The 21,499-nt window shown below is 40.6% G+C and overlaps 1 protein-coding gene across 2 annotated transcripts; it reads right to left on the bottom strand.

Annotated features, from left to right (window-relative positions):
• Window positions 1-134: 134 nt before the first annotated feature.
• Window positions 135-20,657, bottom strand: nrd1a (nardilysin a (N-arginine dibasic convertase)). Of its 2 annotated transcripts, XM_041061171.1 has the most exons (32): window positions 20,602-20,657; window positions 19,739-19,970; window positions 18,932-19,190; window positions 18,333-18,414; window positions 16,964-17,117; window positions 16,582-16,655; window positions 16,303-16,398; window positions 15,983-16,105; window positions 14,894-14,951; window positions 14,111-14,184; window positions 13,722-13,791; window positions 13,369-13,446; window positions 12,087-12,207; window positions 10,101-10,159; window positions 9,679-9,733; window positions 9,477-9,581; window positions 8,890-9,013; window positions 8,466-8,552; window positions 7,504-7,623; window positions 7,333-7,384; window positions 6,736-6,886; window positions 6,180-6,307; window positions 5,801-5,963; window positions 5,589-5,620; window positions 5,164-5,302; window positions 4,977-5,024; window positions 4,837-4,889; window positions 4,239-4,322; window positions 3,906-3,996; window positions 3,548-3,664; window positions 2,514-2,603; window positions 135-2,404 (listed from the first exon to the last, which is right to left on the bottom strand). In XM_041061171.1, the coding sequence occupies exons 2-32, from the start codon at window positions 19,933-19,935 to the stop codon at window positions 2,180-2,182; spliced, it is 3,309 nt and encodes a 1,102-aa protein (XP_040917105.1). In that variant the 5' UTR covers window positions 19,936-19,970; window positions 20,602-20,657; the 3' UTR covers window positions 135-2,179. The 2 variants fall into 2 exon arrangements, with proteins under 2 accessions (XP_040917105.1, XP_040917104.1); XM_041061170.1 differs by having other exon boundaries at window positions 4,837-5,024.
• Between the last annotated feature and the right edge of the window lie 842 nt (window positions 20,658-21,499).

Here is a 21,499-nt window from a genome sequence, read left to right as displayed (position 1 = left end):
GAAACCCCCAGCGCCCGATTGCCGCAATATGAGTAACAACCCATTCAAATCTCAGCTCACAGAAACAATACACATATATTTTGATTGTTTAGTGATTTATGCTCTACAAGGATATCATTATCTCTGATGGCAAATAAACGTCTACAATACTGCTTGGAAATTGTAGAAAAAAGACGCTCTTTGTAAATCCAGGAGAAAAAAAAAGGTTGTTGTAGCCCAAAGTGTAACTAACTGAATCCTGGGGAACTTTTAACTTCCTGTTTCTTGTTAAAGTTGACATCTATTCGTATAAGTGAATACTTTAAATGCTTAATGTGGCATTATCCAAAAGATTAAATTAAACTGATATTCAAGCTCTAAAAACCAACAGACTAATGTCGGCGGGTGGGGACCAAAACAGAGCTAAAAGAGTGAGTATCGGATTTACACTCACCAGGTCAACAGAAACACACTCCAAATTATGGATGCGTAAATACCCATCTAGCTAACAGGTTCACCATTGGTGATAATGTCAGTTGTCTTTAACCTGTAGCTTGAATCCACTGCCCCCAAGTGGCCAAAAATAGTTAATGCAGGTTTAAGGTTTTGCAGCTGCTTTTGATGATATTTCGGACAGTGGGTCCAGCTTTGCGCCAACAGTTACAAAACCCTTTCTTTACTTATTTAACTAAGTAAAATTACCTTTGTGCACAAGATGAAAAAAATTGAAGAAAAAAATAAGAAGTTGACTGTCCTGCAGGTCCAAAAGAGTGGAGATGGTTACAACAGTACATTAATTGTCATGGGTTTGGAATGAGATGTTGAACAAGCCCATACAGTAGACCTGCAGTGCACACAGAGCTTGTACTATTTATGTGGACAAGCTGGTTCGCCATCCATCGTTTATCATTATACAGAATGTGAGGACACTGCAGGCGAAGACTGTGCTACACTATGAGACCTTCCTGTGGGCATATTAGTCAGGTCTGTTAACACGCTCTGCTGTGCTGGGCTCTGGATTAGTTTTTAATTACATTCAATAGTGCAGAGTGTCACCAGCCACAAGCCCACACAGTATCGCCTGCAACAACCTTTTCTTCAGGGAAAAGGTGGAGAGACTGAGTAACAATTTTAACATACATAAAAGAGGCTTAAATTAAACAGCCGATGGCAAACTGAGTCATCAGCGTGCTTTTGAATTTAAACAGACCTCGGCCTTTGTCAGACAGTGCATCCTAGCAAAATTCATCTATATTGCTAGTAGTGTTTTTTAACATAATTTGTATGTCAAGAAAATTGGTGTGTCAGTTAAGCTGACATTTACAGAAAAGAAAAATAAACAAAATGTCACAATGGTGTAAATTTAAATTCCTTCCAGCTTTAGTACAAGCTGACAGGGAAAAAAGCACCAAAAAAATCAAAATAAACTGAATTTTAGAGAAAATGCACACAAAAAAAAATCAAAACAAATCGAATTTCAGTCTCGTATTTCAATAGATTTATATCCTACTTCTAGTATAAAGACAATCTAATAGATAAAAGTATGTTTTCTGTAGGCTTAATTCATTCACTCATCAGTCATTGATTTATTTCTTTGCAGTTTTATACTATGGCACAATCCAGGTCAGCTAATAACAGTAGCGCACGGCAAAGCTTGAAATCCAGCACACTATCACTCAAACACATACATCTGGAGTTCAAAGGACTCGGCAAGTCCACAGTTTTCACAGTTGATTTTAAAATGGTAGTAAACTCAGTCTGGGCCCCAGCACAAACAGTGTAAAAAGACAGGATTTCAGTGTTGCAATAGCAGCAGAGCTCAGGGAACCAAATAAATGAGAATCCGATTCAAAGATTTTCAGTCAGTGTGGGATAGAGAAAGAAAGAGAGCGCTTCCACACTCCCACTGTCTGAGGATAGAAAATAATTGAGTGTGAGAAAACAGAATAGATTATCACTTAGCTAAAAGAAAACTCTATCATCACTTCCAGGCTTTTTGCTTATGCACACAGTGTAAGTAAAATCTACAGCTGGGCCCCAGAGACAGAATCCAGGTCCAGAGAGAAGCCGAAGCTGTTTCAACCTCCCTTCACCTCCACATATTAAGTGCCTGCATCTCTAATGAGCCAGTGTCCCCAAACGAGGCTCAGTAAGAGGCAAAGCTCAGCCATCTGGCCCGTCTCATAGTCTGAGTACGAGTTTATTCAAGTATCTTGTGGTAGGGGAAGAGGGGCAGGCCTTCAGTGAAGGCAGGAATATCCATGATGGCAATGGCACCTGCCAACTTGGGTGAGGCAGGAAGGAAGGTGAGTTTAGACACCTCGCCGTACGTAGAGCCACTTAAATCCTCCTCTTTGCTGCCCTCTCCTTCATGTTTTTTACCACCGCCCTCATCATCATTCTCTTCAGCACCAAATCCCACCACCTTGAGGAGACAGGGATAAATTTAGTGTGCACAAAAGGAAAGGAAAATGCGAAATACCCCTCGTTTTCTCTGTGAAACATGCACTAACACACATAAAGGTGTTTCTTACATGCACGCTGAGTTTGCGGCTGTTCTGTGCTCTGTGTTCTTGGAACCAGGAGACCAGCTCAGCCCTGGTCATCTGCTTCAGAGCCTCGATCTGAACACACAGAAACACTGATGGTGAGGAGAACACTGATGGGGGCCGAAGGACACGTGACATCCATAGATATTTTAACTTCTATTAATCAATATTTTCATATTAACACATGTAACATCAATGACAAAACCACAGAATTATCATCCACCCAGTCTCTTTTTTCTCTTTTGTGGGGGGGTTTTTAAGGCTCATTTAGTATTTGGTTCAGTCTCACCACCATCATTAAATCAGTTCATTAACTAACTGTACGCAGCCTGCCCAGCACCACACAGCAGGCTAAAAAGCCAGATATTTCCCTCAGGAGTAGATGGAGATGAAGCCAAAGCTAAAAGGAGAGTGAATATGGGACTTACATTTGACAGGTGGTAAGAAGCATGACTCCAGTGAGATTAAAAAAAAAAATCTGCTATGCATCTGGTCCATTTGTAAGTTGGCAATTGTTTGCTAACACCTTAGCCATACACTCTTTAAAAAGGTGATATGCCAGGGCTGCATGCCTGTCCATTTGTTTTCATGTCCTTCTAGTCCATAGAGGTCATAAACCAATTAATGCAGCTTTAAAATAGTTCAGTGATTCAGCAGTATTAGGTGTGAGATTTAGCACAAGCTGCTGTCAGGAAGGTGGTATCCAGAAATGAGCAGCACTTGGAACTAGGGCTCAGGTTTTTTTTGTGTGTTTCATATTTCAAATAAGTTGAATAAATAGAAATAAAGGCTCAGCCAAACTGCAAAGGACAGGGCACATATGGCGAATTAATACTAACAATATCCTCGCATAAGTTACTGCCATGTAAAAGTTTACAATCATTTTGATGAGGTAAAGGTCTGTGGTGAAAATTAAGGTTAGAATTGGAAGTAGGGGAATGAAAGCAATAGCCAATACATGATCCATTCATTTATTTGGCGTGTGTGCATGTGCACGTGCATGTGCATGGTGTCCTCACCTCTCTGTTGAGCCTGTTGAACACATACTGCTGTGTAAGCACCTCGGCCCAGTTCCTGTCCACCTCCTCCCCGAGGTGTGTGTCCTCACACTCCTTTAGCTTCACTAAAGCAGTCACCTGTACAAAACACACACAAACAGCACACAGGGTTTCTAAACACTTTTCTTCTTCTATTTTCTACAGCAGGTTAGAAATTCACTGTTATTAATCCACCACAGTAACTTGGAAAACAACTTTGATGTCTAAAACTTTTTAGATATGTATCATTTGCTGCAACTTTTTTTTTTTTTTTTTTTACTTTTCCATAACCACAGGAAGCTCACAAAACACACAAAACAATACACACACAGACACAGACCTGAGTATTAAAGGCCTCCTCAGTGAGAGCATTGAGCTTCTCCCCGAATGAAGCCAAGAACTCTTCAATCTTTAACTCCACCAGCTCGGTACTGAGAGAGGAAAAAGTTCATGAAGGGAAAGAGATATATTATAGGCCATAGGGTGTATTTGATTCCTTTAGTCATTCATCAGTTCCACTGGCTTCTCTTTCCAGGGCCACATAGATAAATTGTAGCTTGGGTTTTGGCTGAACACTAAGATAGATTATACCTCGGTTTTTGGGGAAGCGGCTGAGATAAATCGTATCTTGCTTTTGGGTGAATAAAAGGTTACAATTGTGTTGCAGACTCACTTGAACTTGGTGGCCTGTGTTTCCACGGTGACAGAGAAACCCAGCACACCTGAGGTGTTTCTGCAGGTGGGGTAGACATGGTACCTGCAGCAGGAGATATGAAAAAAACAAAGACAGCTAGGATCAGAGATTTTGAGAAGAAGATAAACCGAGACACATCAAAATAACTTGGCACTCTATAATAAAAGCAAAAGGGTGGAATTTGATTATATAGTAGTTAACAGCAGAGACAGAGTGAAGTGTGGATAAATGTGAAAATTACTGTTTCCATGTTACTGGTGCAGTTATTTGGTCTGACATTTTAGACCTGCACAAAAAACCTTTTTTTATATTGTGGCAAAACACTGTTGTAATAATAAAAAACACATTTTCATAGGAGGTTATAATTGTCAGAAACTCTGCATTTATAAACTCTTAAAACTATCCTTATAGCTAAGTATAACAGAATTATAGTATGTTATAAACCATTTATTAAATGTTTGTATCATGCTAATAAATGCTAAATAGGGGAAATTAAAGTGTTGCCCCATTTTAGTTATCCGAAATGGTTTTAAATAAAGGTCAAAATCTGAATGGTAATATTATCAGATAAACTCACCCCAGAGTCTCTTTGGTCCTGAGGAAGTCAAAGCAGGGTTCCTCCATGTGCATCTGAAAAACGACAGCAACAACAATGCAGTAAAGGATGAAGGGATGATGTGATGGACTGGAAAGGAAATAAAACACTTCAGTACTCACCACTAATAGCTCCATCAGTGTGTGCTCCCTTAAGGCCTTGGGGCCAGACTAGATAAACAGTAGAAGGAAAGTAAAATGGGAGGTAAATAATGAGCATAAAAACAAAAGATGCTATAATTGGTAGGTATTAAAGTTATGATGTTGAAAATTAAGCTTTGACGTGCTGCAGATGTGTCCGTGTGCATACCTGGTAGTAAACAGTGACCTCAGAGTTGGCGTCTCCCTTATTGAGTGATTTGACTTTGCAGATGTGGTGCTTCAGAGGAATCTCCACCACTCTGAACATCACCGGCACCTCTGCTGGCAACTTGGAGAACTGCAACTTGCTGCCAGAGCAGGAGAACGGAGGACAGAAGGGGAGGAAAGGAGGGATCAAGGAAAGTGGAGAGAGAACAAAAGAGGTAAGGAGGAGAGGAAGAAAGAGAGTATGAAGAAAGTTTGAAAGGAGGAAAAAAAGGAAAAAAAACACTAGTGAAGACGGTGAAAGGGGAACTGTGGACTGAACAACTGAAGCTAATGCAAATTACTGTGTATGGCTGCAAACAAATCTATTTGATTGTATAGTATTAGTGTTCTCATTAGGGAGTGCATTCAGTGTAAGAGCTGACTTACTCTGTGACATACTGCAGGAACTGCACTGACTCCTGCAGAGGAAATACAATAAAAGGATAATGAACAGGTAGAGATAAGAGAGAAAGAGAGCGAGGAGAGGGAATCGGCAAAACAAGAGAACAATGTCAGGGACACTCAGAATCTGATGATACAAGTGCCTGTTTTATTGTTAATCAATCCACTTGTCTGTGTTCTGACTGCTGTCGCCTTACAGTGCTGCTGAAGTTGCCCTGTACCAGTCCCTCCGCGTATAGCTCGGCCTTGAAGCTCCGGCTGAACTCCATCAGCTCATCGCTGGTCAGACCGGCCGTCAGAGCCTGATACTTCTCTACCATGGACCAGCGGGAATGCTCTAAGATCAACAAACGAACGTCCCTGAGAAAGAGGACAGGAGGACAGGGACACGGAGGAGGAGTGTGAGAGAGAGAGAGTGAGGGAAAAAGAGGATGACATGAGGAGAAGGCCCTTCTGTTTAAGGCTGTCACACATTTCACCACTAGAAGGCATCATAGACTTGGTGATGCGACAGAAAGTAAGGTGGAAAAGACAGAGAAAAAAGAAAAAAAAAAGGAGAGAAGACAGACAACTCACTTGCCGAGTTTCTCAGGTTTAATGAGGATGTTGAAGTAAGTTTTTTTGAGCTGCTCTGAGAACATGCTGAAGACGTCAGGGGAGGCAGAGAAATCAGCCAGGTGGTCAATGATCAGGTGGAACAGCAGCTGCACAGAGACAGACAGAAAGACAGACCATCATTATCGTGAGAGTGAACAATACAACCACACGTGTGTTTAGAATAAATGTGACTATGCACGTATGGCATTATGTCTCACTGAGCTTTTTTTTTTTTTTTTTTTTTCCAGTGACTTTGTTGCTACTTAATTTTTAAACCACTTTTAAACAGGTTAAAAGTGGTTTATTAGGAATACTGTACATTTTACACAAGGACAAATTCTGATTGTTGATGCCTATTGTTATGATCTATAATGTTTAATTAAAAATATGCAAGTAAATATTAGTAACCTACAGGGCATTTAACATTAGGTTATCCATACAGTGTTGCACTTTATTGTTCAGCTGTGCCTTAATGCATTAAATCGTATCCATATCTGTTTGTGTATGTGCAGTTTCTCCTGATACATTCACTCACAGACAGTTTGTGGTTAAATCCTTTGACCTTGATGACCAGGCCGTGTTCACCGGCCACCAGTTTATACTCCAGCTGGGCCACTTCAGCCTCATAGGCCGGCTCTGCCAGGTTGTGGCCCAGGATGTTGACCAGCAGGTCAAACAAGACTATGCTGAAAGGGGAAGGGAGGACAGAGGTGAGGATGGAGAGAGGGACAAGATGGAGGAAGGTAAAAAGGAAAAAATAAAGGAGGAAAGTGAAACAGGAGTGAAGGAGGCAGAGGTAGAGGAAAGGTGAGAAAGATGAGTTGGAGGGGAAAGAGGGAGATAGAGGGAAAAGAAACAAGGCAGAAAAAGCAGCAACAGAGAGAGGAACATAAATAAGAGCAAGAATTAAGCATAGGGATGGAGGAGAGAAAGGGAAAGAAAAAAGGGCAGTAGATTTAAGTGATGAAAAGGACAAGGAGATGAAATTGAAGGTAGGGGAGGGAGGGAACAAATAAAAATCAAAAAAGAAAGAGTGAGTGAGGGGTGACAGAACAATAGCAGACGTTAATAAGTGTTACAGCAATAGAAAAAAATACTATTTTCACAAGGTTTTATCTGAGCCTGAACTTACTTCTTAGCAGATTGCTGGATTACAGGAGAGATTAAGTGGAATCTGATGTAGGCTGCAGCAGGAGAGAGGACAAACGGGTGTCAACACCTCTCTAATCATATTAATTTACATGTTAAATGATTAACACTGTACAAGCACACACACACACTCATTCACTCACACACACTTCACCTTTTGGGATTTTGAATTTGTTGTCCTTCTTGTACCACAGGCAGCCCCTGTCGCTGTCGGCTATCCGGACAGGGAATTCTGTGTCTGGGCAGTCAGACAGCTTCAGGGTGAAGTCAGTGGCTGAGCAAATGCACATAAACAGCAAATCATCATTATTCCACTTGGTACTATCTCATAAATAATGTGTGAGTTTCAACAATTCAGTGTGTCCAGTTTGGGGATAAACATGCAGCAACTCGTTGACACAGCGAAAGATGTTGCCCCCCCCCCAATAAATGATTCAGGAACCCTTGGGCTGATAAGTGAAGATGAATCGTCTCTCCATATTTTGTCCGAATTGGCCATGTGGTGCTGTGGCCTTCCAAAACATAGAAACAGAACACAATGCCCAAACGTGTCAGCCCTTAAAATTTGACCAGAATTGTAACTTTAGATTAATATTAAGCCAAACAATGCTGTGTGTGGAGTTAGAAAGAAGCAAGCTTACCAGAACTCTATAGCCCTCTCTGAATGTCAGCTTGAGGACAGTGGCTTTAGGCTACTTTAGCCGCTACTCTGAAGTGTTGTTTTATCTTTACTTTTTCTTTCATTGTCTGAGCTGACTGATGATAGCAAGTGATCTCTCAGTTTAGCAAAATCCTTTTCTACTTCCTTCTTAGCTGAGCTAATGAAACTCATTAACGCTGTACATTTTTTAAAATGCAAAGTACCTCTTTGGACTGGACTTGAATTATGGAATAACCAGTGAATTGGCTGAAAATCAGCAGGTAATTGGGACTTTAATTATTACTGAGGTGGGGGATGAAAAACATATGTTGTCAAATCACTGACAGGTAACACAGAAATCACGCAACCTCTTCTACCGAAATAAATCCTCTTCATGACTGCTTTCTTGGACACTTGAAGCATTTTTGGCTCAAGCAGCACACTATTTTTACCCGTGAAGAATCTTATTCACCCACCGATGAACCTGTTCTCAGCGGGAAGGTGGAGGTCATTGTTCAGCTCCAGGTGTCCTGTCCAGAGCTCCATCCACTCCTGCTGGATGTCTGTGAGGAGTGAGAACATCTATTAGCACACAAGACATATTTGCATTTTAGATTTGCATTTGAGTTGAGTCATCTTAGGACTTTAACGCAACGAAAGTCAAATAGTGGTTTTGTACATTTTCTTATTTAAATGCTGTACCAACACTGTTGTTCGCCATCTAAAAGACAGAGACAAGAGCTGGCATTTCTCCTGCTGGCTCTCTGCACTATATCAGGCTGAATATCACCACACAAGGGGAAAAAAGGCAATGTATTCACTGAATTCCTACATTGTGGGAAGGAGCTGTTGCGCTGTCAGTAAACAGGCGCACACACATACAGAAACACGAAAACACACCCTCCACGCTGTATTGTGTGCCAAACCACTTCTCCCTGAGGGGACACTGGCCCTCATGTTCTGGTGACAACAGCATCAGGTTGGCTTTCTCAGGGGTGAGGAGGGACAGAGCTGCATTGATCACCTACACAGAGACACACACACAGACACACAGGCGAAAAGTCAACTTTTCAGCAAAGACTGGAGAGTAAAATGTTTTTGTTTTTTTTTCTTTACTCCAACTGCTTCTAAATTTTGCTTGTTTATGTGAGAACTATTTCAGCTGTCAATCACAATAAGCAGCAGAAACACTGACAGGAAGTTACAGTCATCACATAAAATATGCAAAGCCACAATTTGACTGTAACATCTGATACTAAATAATCTCCACCAATCAAAGGCAGCACCAAGAACTCCTGCAAATATATTTCGGGGAAATAACGGTGTTAGCTACAAAACCATTAACATATCAGACAGGAACAATGTCTAGATTTTTCCACTTTTGATTGACCTGTTTCATTAACATTTGTATCTAAAAAAAGGAAGTATAGGATTTCAGAAAAAAAAACACTGAAATGGTTCACTCCCCGAACTACTGAACTACTTACTTCTGGGTTGAACTCAAACATCAGCTGATCTCCTGTTAGGAAATCTTCTTTAGGGAACACCTGCATGTTCTCACAGATGTCCTCAACATATTCTATTGGGTCAATCTGAAAAAGAGGAAATCAATCTCAGTGGTCATGACACAATTTGCTGTTTGTCCAAAAAGCCTCCAACACAGCAGCATACGGATATTTGAGTTCTTACCTGCTCCTGATAGTGAAACTCATTCGCTTCAATCTTCTGAATCTCTTCGTATATTCTGAATGCATGAACACACGGATAGAGAGAAGGGATTATCATCCTTATTCATCCCAGACTAAATCTCAAATGTCACGACATCAACACTCTTTAAGGCAGATTGAGGAACATAACAAAAACAAAAATAATAAAATGCATGAATACATAAATGAACAAACAGCCAACCAAATACATCAACTTGTTAGTATGCAGTATAATGAAGTATTTACTACATCCTATCCTACAATGTACCAAAAATGCCAGGCAGACAGAATAAATAAGCTGTGTTTAAATATTAAGGCAGTTTTTTTTGTACATCACTGTTGTGTTGTTTTGTATGACTGTGTGTGTGTGTTTGTGTTTGTGTGTGAGAGAGAGAGAGGCAGTGCCTTTGCTGTGGTCCACGTGTCTGCAGCATCTTCAGGTACTGGAACACCAGGTGAGTCACCTGAAAAAGACCACACACAAGAATTACTCACAGCTTGAAGTGTTTCAGCATTAACAAACTAAAATCACCACATTCATTTACTGGTAAAATTACTGTTAAATCCCTCTTTGTTGCCATTAATGATAAGGCTTAAGTGAAATGCAGAGTTAATGTTGATAAAGCATAACAATTACACTGATGCAAGAAAGAGGCTGCCGATCACAGTGGCTATGATTACAGTCATTAGAAGAAGCTATGACAATCATTTGGAAAAGGTGACTACATTTAAAAATACTGAACAGAAAGTAATGTGTGTATTTATTCGCCCCCTTTTAGAGATTCAAACGTGTAAATGAAAATGTCAGCTCCGCCTTAAGAGTAATAATTATCCACTGTGAACAAAAGGATTCTCAGTCCTGATGAATCTGTTTGTAAGAAGAGAATACGGGAGGAGAAGTATGACTTTCATCATTTCTGTGGATCCAAGGGGTGCATGCAACAGAGTATAGGCTGTTCAGCTCTTGAATAATAAACCTTTGGCCCTTTGAGGTACCTTTTGTTTTCAGCTCATGGTTTTCTTTGTAATTATTTGCAGTATTTTCTGTATTTTCATATGCTCAGGTTATTCAACTCTTGAGCTGCAAATCCTTAGCACTTTAAAGGAACAGTTTGACATTTTAGACAACTACGCTTTTTTCTTCTGCAAGACCAGTTTCCAGGCAACCATGGGAGATTCCAGAAAGGTTAGTGGTCTCCGTCTTATGTCCAAGTCTGCTCCCCATGCAAACAGCGCCCAGTCAAGAACTAGTCCAGTTCTCTCTCCTGGTCTCATCTTATATATTTATGGTATTTTATGTATTTAAATATGTTTTACTTAAATGATGTATTTATTTGTTGGATTTGTTAAATGTTGCTTTGTCCTTTTTGCACAATGAGCTCACAAAGGCAAGTTTCTAACAAAGTAAACTGAACTCACTGTATAACTGTAGCCTTGCACCTGTGAAGAAGCATTTTTCTGAGGTGCACTATTTTTAGCTCAGTCTATTTTTTGCTTGCATGACACTGATAATCCAGCAGCAAACTGCAATTCTGGTGGCAAGACTGACAGTTTAGTGCTGTCTCCAGTACTTTCCACCTTCGAGTCCATTTACTCAAGTCTGTTTATCTAAAAAAACTCACTTTAAAAACAACAAATGCTGACTCAGTTAATCATGAAAACACTAAACTGAAGCTAATGTGACTGGCCACAGCCACCGGTACAGTGCACTGATGCATCTTACTGTCATCACGCTGAGATTCATGTGTGCCACACACCTCCAACTAACAAAACACTACAAGTACCACACTTATTTGGCACACCTTGCAAGCAACGCTTGACTGCATTAACACCTTGCACTGCCATTTAAAAAAAAACAAACAAAAAAAACCCCTAGCACCCTATGATTCAAAGAACGTCAGGTTAATCCTCTCTGAATGGAAGAGTGAAGGATGAAGCCCTGCACTCTTCACAGTAAACATCCTCAAGGCTGCCGCAGAATTCATACAACAATGCAAGTTTCTTGACAAACATTTTTCCATGAAGTACTTAAGATCAGAAAACAGTGCTGAATAATTGCCTCTCTGTTTAACACAGGAGTTGTCATAGCAACTGATAAACAAAGGTTGCTTCTTTGAAATGATCTGCTGCATTAATGAAAATAAGACAAATAGGCCAGATGGGTGCACAAAGAAAACACAAAAACGAAAATCACTGATTCTGTATGATCAGACAACAAATGATCTAGATGATAGACTACGGACTGGAGATGAATGTGTAAACTGCTCGCTGTTTTTTCCTGATTTCTCCTGAGCCTCACTCAGTGTTTCACTGAATGCAGGATAATAATAAATAATAAAAAAAATACAAAAACAGAAATACAGACAAATATTAAAAAAGAGTCTTTTTTACCTGGTAGACGTTTTGGAATCCTTCATCGGTGAGGGTGATGGAGATGGAGAAGATGGAGTAGGTGGTGTTTTGGTCAAAGCCAGTTTCACTGTTTCCTCCAAACAAAGCCAGGGCCCAGCACCTACAGACACAAACACCAGTTATTTAACACTGATTTTAAAGCAGGACTGCTGGTGTGGATTCATTCACTGCCGTAAACTGGAAAGAGAATGGACATGAAGGACAAGGAGTGGAAACAGTGTCACTTCATGTTTCTTGATTGCAGAGAAGTTAACAAACATTTAAGTGGTTTTGTATTTGTTGGCAGTTTTTTATTCATTTAAACATGAAAAACTGCTTACAGAACTTACCTGGGTTTTATAATCCTTCAAAGTGAGCATCATGTCTGCTTCTATCTGTATAAATACATCTTTTAGTTGTGTGATGATGCACATATAAAAGCTAGGTTTTTTTTTTTTCTCCCCCAACTCTGTACAAGTACAAAGGACCGTGATGCTCCATCACTGTGATGGATCACACCAAGAAAGTTTTAAAATCTCCAAAGGTTTTTTATACTGCACACTGAAATGAAATGAAACCAGTGATGGGAAAAATAAATGAAAAAAAACTGCGATGTGCTTTTTAAAATGGCCGGCAGTGAAATAGAGAACACATTTTCATTGATCTGGCTGTACAGTAAATGCACTAAAACCTGTAAAAACATTAGTATGGCCCTTTAAATGTTAACACATCTAATCAGCATCCCAAACAGTGTGCGTGATGGACACACAGACAGACAGACCATTCCCCAATTTCAAACCTGCCTCTCTGCCCTTGACGTTGTGATTGTCTGAACTCAATAAAAACAGCCACTCTGCTGCCTCAGCACTTTGTTCCGACCGGGAATTGAGACTGAGTACACTCAAATTCATAAACAATTGAAAACGGCACAAACTGTAAACAGGACTATTCTATTGAACGCTCCAAGAGGTGCTGATGGCAAAGGGACTGCTGGATGGGCTCGTGGTATTGTGGGACTACAGAGAGTTTGGCGAATCACTTTGCCACTTAGCAACAAGAGGCTGAAATGCTCTTGTACAACCACATCCAGGGATGAGAATGTATGAATCACATCATGAAGTGGGCTGGCAAAGCATGTAGTTTGAAGATCGGGCTCAAACACTCAGTGCTCGCTCAGAGCATGAAAAAGTTCATGTATACCCAGCAAATTGAAGACCTTTTAACTGGGTTCTAGAGTGCCCTCGAATCAGAAAAACAAACAGACAGAGGCAATAACACTCACTTCCTCCTGAGCACTGAGAGGATGCTTCCTGTGCCTTCATGGCCAATCAGCCAAGAGATGTAGTGGAGAGGCTTCACTCTGAAAAGAGGAGGGAAGAACATGAAAAGGAGAAACAAAAAACATTGATGCAATCTCTCTACAATCGGGGCAAAGCATGGGATCTTTTGGCTGGTCTAATTCTGTGTTTATATGAAGAGGCACTACTCTGCAGAAAGAAGACAGGGACATGGAAAAAAGAGAAACAAACACATTTGATGCAGTTTATCTCAGGTCAGGGGAAAGAATGGTCTGTTGTAGGTTATAGGTCTAATTGTTCATTTATGTACCCTGCAATACTCTATGTATCTCCTCACCTGTAGTGTTTTTCCTGAGGAGGAAGAGCCCAGGTGATATTCAAAGCATGAACCTTCCGAACAGGAACGACTGCACACACACAAACAGTAAAAAAAAAAAAAAAACAAACAAAACACTGTGATGGAAAGATAACCAATTGCTGCACTGGTCCACAACCTTTTAGGCTCATGATCCATTCAATCAAAGCTATCCGATCTTGTAGAATCTTATCTGTTTGCATATGTTCACAGGTTGTGAGCAGCTTAACCAAAGGTAAAGTCATCCAGCAATGGATAAGGAAAAACAAAGATTAGAAGAAAGTCTGAAAAAATAAACCTCATTTTGTGAGGCTGAGGATTTTTTTTCTGCTTTACTATGTTTTAAACAATGTGGGAAGTAAGACAGATACCTCTGTAGAGCTTGTTGAAGGCTGGTGTCTCAAAAGGATCCAGCATATCAGAGAAATCTGGCTTGGGCAGACCACTGTAGACATAAAAAACAGAATTATGAGAAGCAACAATGATGAATGCATTGTTATTAATTAAACAATGTCACTATGTCACCACAAGTCATTAACACGTATTAAACCCGCCATAATGAATTTGTAATCTCTAATGTTTTTAGGAAAACAACAGAGAAAATATCTCTTACTGTTATTGCACCAGATATTTCAAAATGTCAACTTTTCATGTTTCTAGTTGAATGAAAATGAATTTAGTTCATCTTAAAGAGCTAAAGTTGCTTGAGAAGACTTCATAAGCTCATAAATGAGAAAAAAAATAATCAGCTCATTCAGGAGCATGTAATCTTTAAACTGATGTGAAAGCCTTAATAACTGGAGGTTATGTGGTTTTCACATAACATGCTACATGCATGTTGATTCTCTTTTAAAAAAAAACAAAAAACCCACAGCATTCACTCATAAAGCAAAGAGAAGTGGAGATCCGTAGGAAAAAAATAAAAAAAATAATTCAGCTCAACTTTAAGCAGAAATTATCCCTTTCAGGTGTACGTCGCTGAAAAACAACATGTGAAACGAAGAGAAATTAAAAAGAAAAAAAGCCAAGAAGAAGCCAAAGAAGGCTTGACATTTACATTTGAAAGTATCAAAGTCTCAAATGATATTCACACTCAATCTATATCACACCAGCACCTCATCACAGTGACTGAGAGCCTCTTCTTCAACACTCACTTGTTAGGCACCTTGCTGAAGATCTCTCTCACCCACTCCTCCAGAGTGTCCAGCTTCTCTAAAGGACAGACAGAGTGAAGAAGGATAAATTAGTGCTTAAGTGTGTCTGAATAATTCTGGCTGAAAACTCATAATTCTGGGTTATGGGGAGAATTCAGTGCGAGGCAGAGGGTTTTAAGGCAACTGTAGTGTTGGCTATGAGCTTTGACCCTAAAAAAAAGGCCCAATCCATAAACTGTTTCACCCAATAGACAACAAGTATATTCATACATATTATTATTAATAAAACATTGATGAAATATTATAATTTATGTGTTTCTAACCAAATAATAGTTGAAAATATCCATGTTTTAGAATTTTTATACATCACAAATGTAAACAAACCATAAAACAGTACTAAAAAGCGCTATTTCATTATTGTAGCTTTTGTAATGTGTTAGCGCGGCACATATATTTAAAAAAAAAAAAAGTCAGTTAATACAGGAGCGGAGGCTGGAGTGTCAGCATACAGTATCAGCAATCAGTATTTCAATGCATTATCAGTTTTCCACTTGAACACTGACTATATACAATTTTTGTAGTTTTAATGCAATTAGTCTTCACTGTGACAACTTTGCATCACTTTACACTGGTCGATCTTTTTAGATGAAGACAGTTTTATCGAGAACTAGAGGTTGGAGCATAAATGAATCTGCCTTATACAGAAGGCCAATAATTTAGCTGTTTCACGAGGAGGATTTTTCTCAGCACAAATGTCAACACTAGTCATCATTTTACTTGTTTGCTGTAGTTAATTAGCTGTGTGATATTTTCTGTGAAACCCGGAAAAAAAAAAAAACGTGTTAAGATATTTTGTGTCTGACTTTGGAGAAATATAGCAATTTGAGTTGATTTGGAAATGATTATCTGCAATTTGCTGAATATAGATGAAGTGAATCCTTATTAGAGTTGTGACACGATTTTTTTTTAAATTGTTGCTCAATTGATCAATTCATATGGTGTATAAAATTTATTAAATCAATCCCACATCAACCAGTATACTATTTGATTAGTTCTTTATGTGTAATGAATGGGATAGATTTTCCAAACCTTTTGACTGCACAGCCAGAGTCATGTAGTGGGCAGAGTAGTGTTTCTTCCAGAAGGCACGCAGCCGCTTATAGACATTGATCTTCTTCTTCTTTGGCTCCTGCTTCAGTGTCTGCGCATTCCCTAGTGTTGTCACAAGTGAGCAATCAATTCAACAGAACTGTAAAACACCGTAGAAAAATGGTTTACAAATGTAGGGATATCAGCAAGAAAGGAAACTTGGCATTGGTCTCGGTTCCTCCTGTTTGTTATTGCTGAACATACCCCAAGGAGGCCCTCGTGTGTATTATGTGTCCCAGTGGTTGTGTTTGCCAACTTACCCCAGCAGAACTTGCCCATAGGGTGTCCAGGTTTGGCCAGACTGCCAAACAGCATCTCCTTCCTGTGGGAGTCAGACGGCTTAGCCAGCTGGTACTCTGACAGACAGGAGAGACAGAAAAACTCAAGACGACAGAGAAAGGCGGCAGTCGATGGTGTGCGAAAGAGCTGCATGCAGAGAATGTGGCAACGCAGATGATGAGAAGTTTAGCTCCAAGCACAAAAGCTGAAATTTAACCTCTGAGCACAGAAAAACAATGCTCAAAGGTGCCGAGACTCACCACTGTCAACGGCTTCCACCTCTCTATCAATGGCATCTCGGATCATCAGGGGGCAGATGAAGAACTGAGCCCACCTAAGAGGGTGATAGGACAGAGAGGCCATCATAAGGGACTACGTACCAGTGTGTGACAGTGTTTGTTTTCTTTGTATGCACAACAATCCCAGGATGCAGCTTTAAGTGTCACAGGGTGCCCAAAGTGCAATCATCTTGTAGTTGGTATGGAATAAGTTTCATACATGTCTTATGTGTTTTACCAAGTTTAATTTCTCCTTTTCTTGTTCCTGTTTTGGGTTTATCTGTAAGTTAACTGATGGTTCTCTAGGAGTCCACTTCTTAAGAGCAACTTCCCCAAAAACTAAAACCCTCTGATGCTTCCACACCTGTCAAGAGCCTCTTTGAAGCTTTTCCTCTGGACGTCAAACTGGAAGATGGTCCTCTCGCAATCGGTGGAAGCATTGTCGCTCCCTCCGTGCTTCTTGAGGAACGCATCAAAGCCGTTTTCTGAGGGGTACTTCTCACTACCCATGAACACCACTGGGACACAGCAGGGAAAAACAGTAGGTGAGGGAAGAGAAGAGAAGAGAAGAGAAGAGAAGAGAAGAAAAGAAAAAAAGGGAATTTAAAAAGAAAACTCCTCCACAGTTACTTGGTGATGTTCCTTGCGTCTGCAGTTTTCTTGCTTATTTATGTGGACAGCTGGCCAAACACAGTGTTGAGTTATATTTCTAGCTGAGCCACAACAGAGTTTGATTTCTTTTTTTTTTGTCCAGAAATAGCTGCGCACCTAGCTCTAAATATTGCTGCGAACGTTTGGTGGCAGTTTTGATGACAGTCTGTAAGAATGAACAAGGGCTTCCTTACAGAATGACCATTTAGGAACAATGTTCAACAGTCACATCAGTAAAGGAGACAGATATAACAATTTCTCTGCTGACAGCAACATCAATAGAGTGGAATGCAATTCAGAATTTAGAGGGACATATGAAAGTCTCTTGCCATCTTGCACACAGTGAATGCAGCAAGTTCCTGCCTCTCCTTTGTTAGGGGATGAAAGGCTGAAATACCAACCAGGCAAAGTGGGAACTCTGAAATGCCCTAAAAATGTAGTAGGTAGTAAATTAAATATGTGTTTATTCTCTAAATCTTGGAATATGCACAACTAAAGACCAGTATTGACTGAAATGTTGAGGGCCTTATGGTGAGTCCTGCATTAGTAGGACTCATACTAATGCTCTCTCTTATACGGACACCAGAGTCTAAATCTAAATCTAGTGATTTGAGGCAATATTTTGCTTATAAGGTGCATATTCATTCAAAAAAAAAGTTTTTAAATGACCAAAACTGATATATACCAAATTATCTGCAGGTACTGCTGGTTGTGTAGTCTTCTGTGTAAACTGAATAAGTAATTGGAGGTGATTGGTTTGATACACAGTACACAGAGAACAGAAGGAAAAGTGGGTCAAAAGGAGCCCACAAGCTCATTTTTGCCCTGCGGCTCCATGGTGGGTTAATCTGGCCCTAGGAGAAGGGTATTCTGGGAAGTGTCAGATATTATTAAGTGAAGTAAAACTAGACAAAACAGGCTGAGAGGGCACATTAAATAACTAAAACAATAAACCACATCTGGCATGCTTTGGATACTGTGATTAGTGATAGGGAATAAGTTGAATACACAATTAAGTCAAACAAAGGATGAGAAATACTTTTCCACAGAGATGATCTGAATCTCTCGGGTTAATTACTTACTGTGTTCCAGAAAGTGGGCGAGGCCGGGGAGGTCACTGGGGTCACTGAAGCTGCCCACGCCAACACACAGTGCAGCTGCAGACTGAAACATGCAAGAAATCAAGTCATTTCTGAGTCTGGCAATCCACTTAAAGGATAAGTCTGGTGATATTTTATGTTTTTTCTGTCAACAAACCCCATAAAGAGACCAAAACCAACAAATGAACTGATTATAATTACATGTTTTGCCTTCATAGCCAAAGCCTGATTAGCTTATTGAAGTGTGCCACAGAGATCCATTGTTGTCCAAAAACACATGAATGAGCCACACTGTTGTACTGGGTGACATGTTCCCTAATTACAATGGACATGTGCACTCTAGTTTGTTTTGAGACAATCCCACATACAAAATCCTGCTGCCGTAAATTGTTACTAAAGCACCAAGTCCTTGGCTGTCAGTCCGTAATAAATAAACTATTTATTCTTACTATTGATGTGTTTAAAGTTGTGTGTATTAAACAGTACTAAAATAGTTTTCAGATTTTTCTTCCTCCTCTCACAATATCAGCTAAAAGTAGTAAAGTCGAGCATATTTGCACATTAAAACTTTCAAGTGGCACCTGTTTCTCTGCATTTCCTTTCCTCTTCTTCCCCTCCATGTCATCATCTTCATCGTCATCACTGCCCTTCTCGTCGTCGTCGTCTTCCCCAGACTCATCCCCTGTTTCATCTCCAGATTCCTCCCCCTCCTCCTCCTCCTCTTCTTCTTCTTCTTCTTCCCCTTCATCTTCTCCATCTGTGTCCTCGTCTTCTGAGGATGCTGGACCACTGTAGTCTGAAATGAGCAGAGCTCGCAGCCCGTTCTCCAACACAATGTACCTGAAGGAAGTAAAGTCACAGGTGAAACAACACAGAGAGCTCTGGGAAACAGCTTTCATAGTTCTGTTCTTATTTTTGAACAGGCTGTTAAACCAAATGTCTCTTTGCAGACTGCATCTTGCACCCCTCTGAGACTCTCCTGCACTTTTTTTTCCACAGCAAGTTTTCTGTGTATGCCCCACAGAGGCCCGAGGCACTGGTGTGGGCTTACAGCATGAAATCGTCCCATCAAACTATAATAATACTGTACTGATCCGGCTGGAAGAGAGGCTCGATATCATTTTCGGATCTGGGTTAGTGGATCTGGGTCATTTCCTCAGCACTTTCACATTCACAACTAGAGAAAATAGTATCCTCTGATGTATATCATTGCACATGAAATCATATTAATAACAATGCCTGAGGATAAACTAAATAGATGAGATAAATCATGTAACAGGACTAAAGTATGTAAATAATTTAAATACTCGGGAGAATGGCAGCATCTAATATGAAAGCTTTAGTGTGGATATATTTCTTTTAAATGGTGCAGCGGAAGAGTCCTTTACCTGTACTGTTTGGGGTCACTGGGGGATTTGGTGATCTCGCTGTCTCCGACATTATCCTCTCCTCCTCCCCCTGCATCTCCCGCAGCTAGGTTCACCTCCCGGGACACCGGCTCCGGATCTTCTGCTGCGGCTCCTGCTTGGACTGAGCCCGAAGAGTCAGACGTCGGGGCGTTTCTGGACTTGTTTGTCTGCGGCATCCTCAGCAGAGATGATGAGACTTTGGCACTGCGGGCTGACAGCAAGGCGCGATCATAAACAACAGGACAGCTCGCTGTCACCGGCAATTTACTCCTAAGCACGGCAACACACCGTGTCAGCCTGAACAGAGCTATGATGAAGACCCTGTCTGACAGACGAGTGAGGAGCAGATGAAAGCCCAGAAACCAGTGGGACCGACACAGCACAGATTAACCAAGACTCTGTCTGTGGCAGAGGCCTGTAGGTTTGAACCTGAGCTGTCACACACACCAGCCAGCGCCCACAATACAGCTATTCACACAGGCTGTCTGGTGGTTTCGCCCTATTCAGCTGGATGTCAGCTAAAATACGACCCAGCAAGACCACCCCAACCAAAACCTGAACCTCTCATCTGCACAGGCACAGTAACTGAGACCACCAAGAACCTCCAAACAAACTAAATTAAAAAAAATAAAAAATAAAAAACACCGAAGAAGAAATGACTATAAAAGTCCATAAATGGGTGCTACAGGCTAAAAGTAGATTTTAATGTGAACATATTACAAATGTTCTTTAAAAGACGCTTTAGGTGGCTCAGGTAGGAATCTGTTTCAAGGCTAAAGCCAAACCGAAAACAACTTTTAGGAATAGTTCGTGAAACCGGTGCGATAACTATGTTTCCATACCTTCTTCCCTGTTCACAGCACAAGGGGCCTCTGCATATGTGAAAGCGAGCGTCTCCTCCAACAACGAGCGCTGTGATTCGCTCAGAAGAGTCGACCCTTACTTGTGACGACCTCTGATTGGTTGTATAGGCCAAGGGGCGTGGCTTGTGCCTTAACACGTGTGCTCAGTGCAGTCAGGAGCGGTTACATTGCAATAAGCTGCAGGGGATGGGACAGCAGCGGAGGCGACAAGTAGCCACCTGGAGGTAACCGGCAGCTGTTCGCCATCTGTTTTTGATTATGACTGCTGGCTTCAGAGAGTTCAACCGACCACTTGTCATAACCGGTAAATCTCGTAATTGCTCGGCTTTTCTTTTTTAAAATGTCCTCAGACCGGTCAGAGTTGAAACGGATGCAAACTGTCTTGTCGGCTATAGCCACACGACAGGCTCTGTGCTGCATGACAATTGTACCCCCTGCATCTTTTAATGCACCTGTATACCGCCGCAAGCTGGGATGATTGCTTTAGGGGCCGCTAGGTGGCAGACATAGGCCACAAGGGATGTTGGGCAAATCTTACACCAGATTTTTGAGGATGGTCCACAATTTAGATGCTTGCCTAGACTCATATTAAAGGGCTGCCAATCTGTATTTTTTTCCATAAAATTTAAAGGCATTTCGAAAATTTGTAAGTTCATTAATAATGCCTTCAACAAATCTGCAAGTGGTCAACACAGGCTAAGATTAAAAGTTTAGTGGTTTATTTACAAAAGAAAAAGCAAAACAATCTTCAGGTGAGTTAATGAAAGAGATTTGAAATAAGGATGTGCTGGATTAGACTGACTCAAACCACTAATCACAGTCAGATGGTTAAAAACAAAAATCTTATCATGAATAAGCCACATTGACATTTGTCCAA

Source organism: Toxotes jaculatrix, chromosome 17, assembly GCF_017976425.1.
Source record: "Toxotes jaculatrix isolate fToxJac2 chromosome 17, fToxJac2.pri, whole genome shotgun sequence".
Classification (NCBI taxonomy): Eukaryota; Metazoa; Chordata; class Actinopteri; family Toxotidae; genus Toxotes; species Toxotes jaculatrix.
The sequence above is the reverse complement of the archived record's forward strand: the minus strand, read 5'-3'. Positions and strand labels throughout refer to the sequence as shown.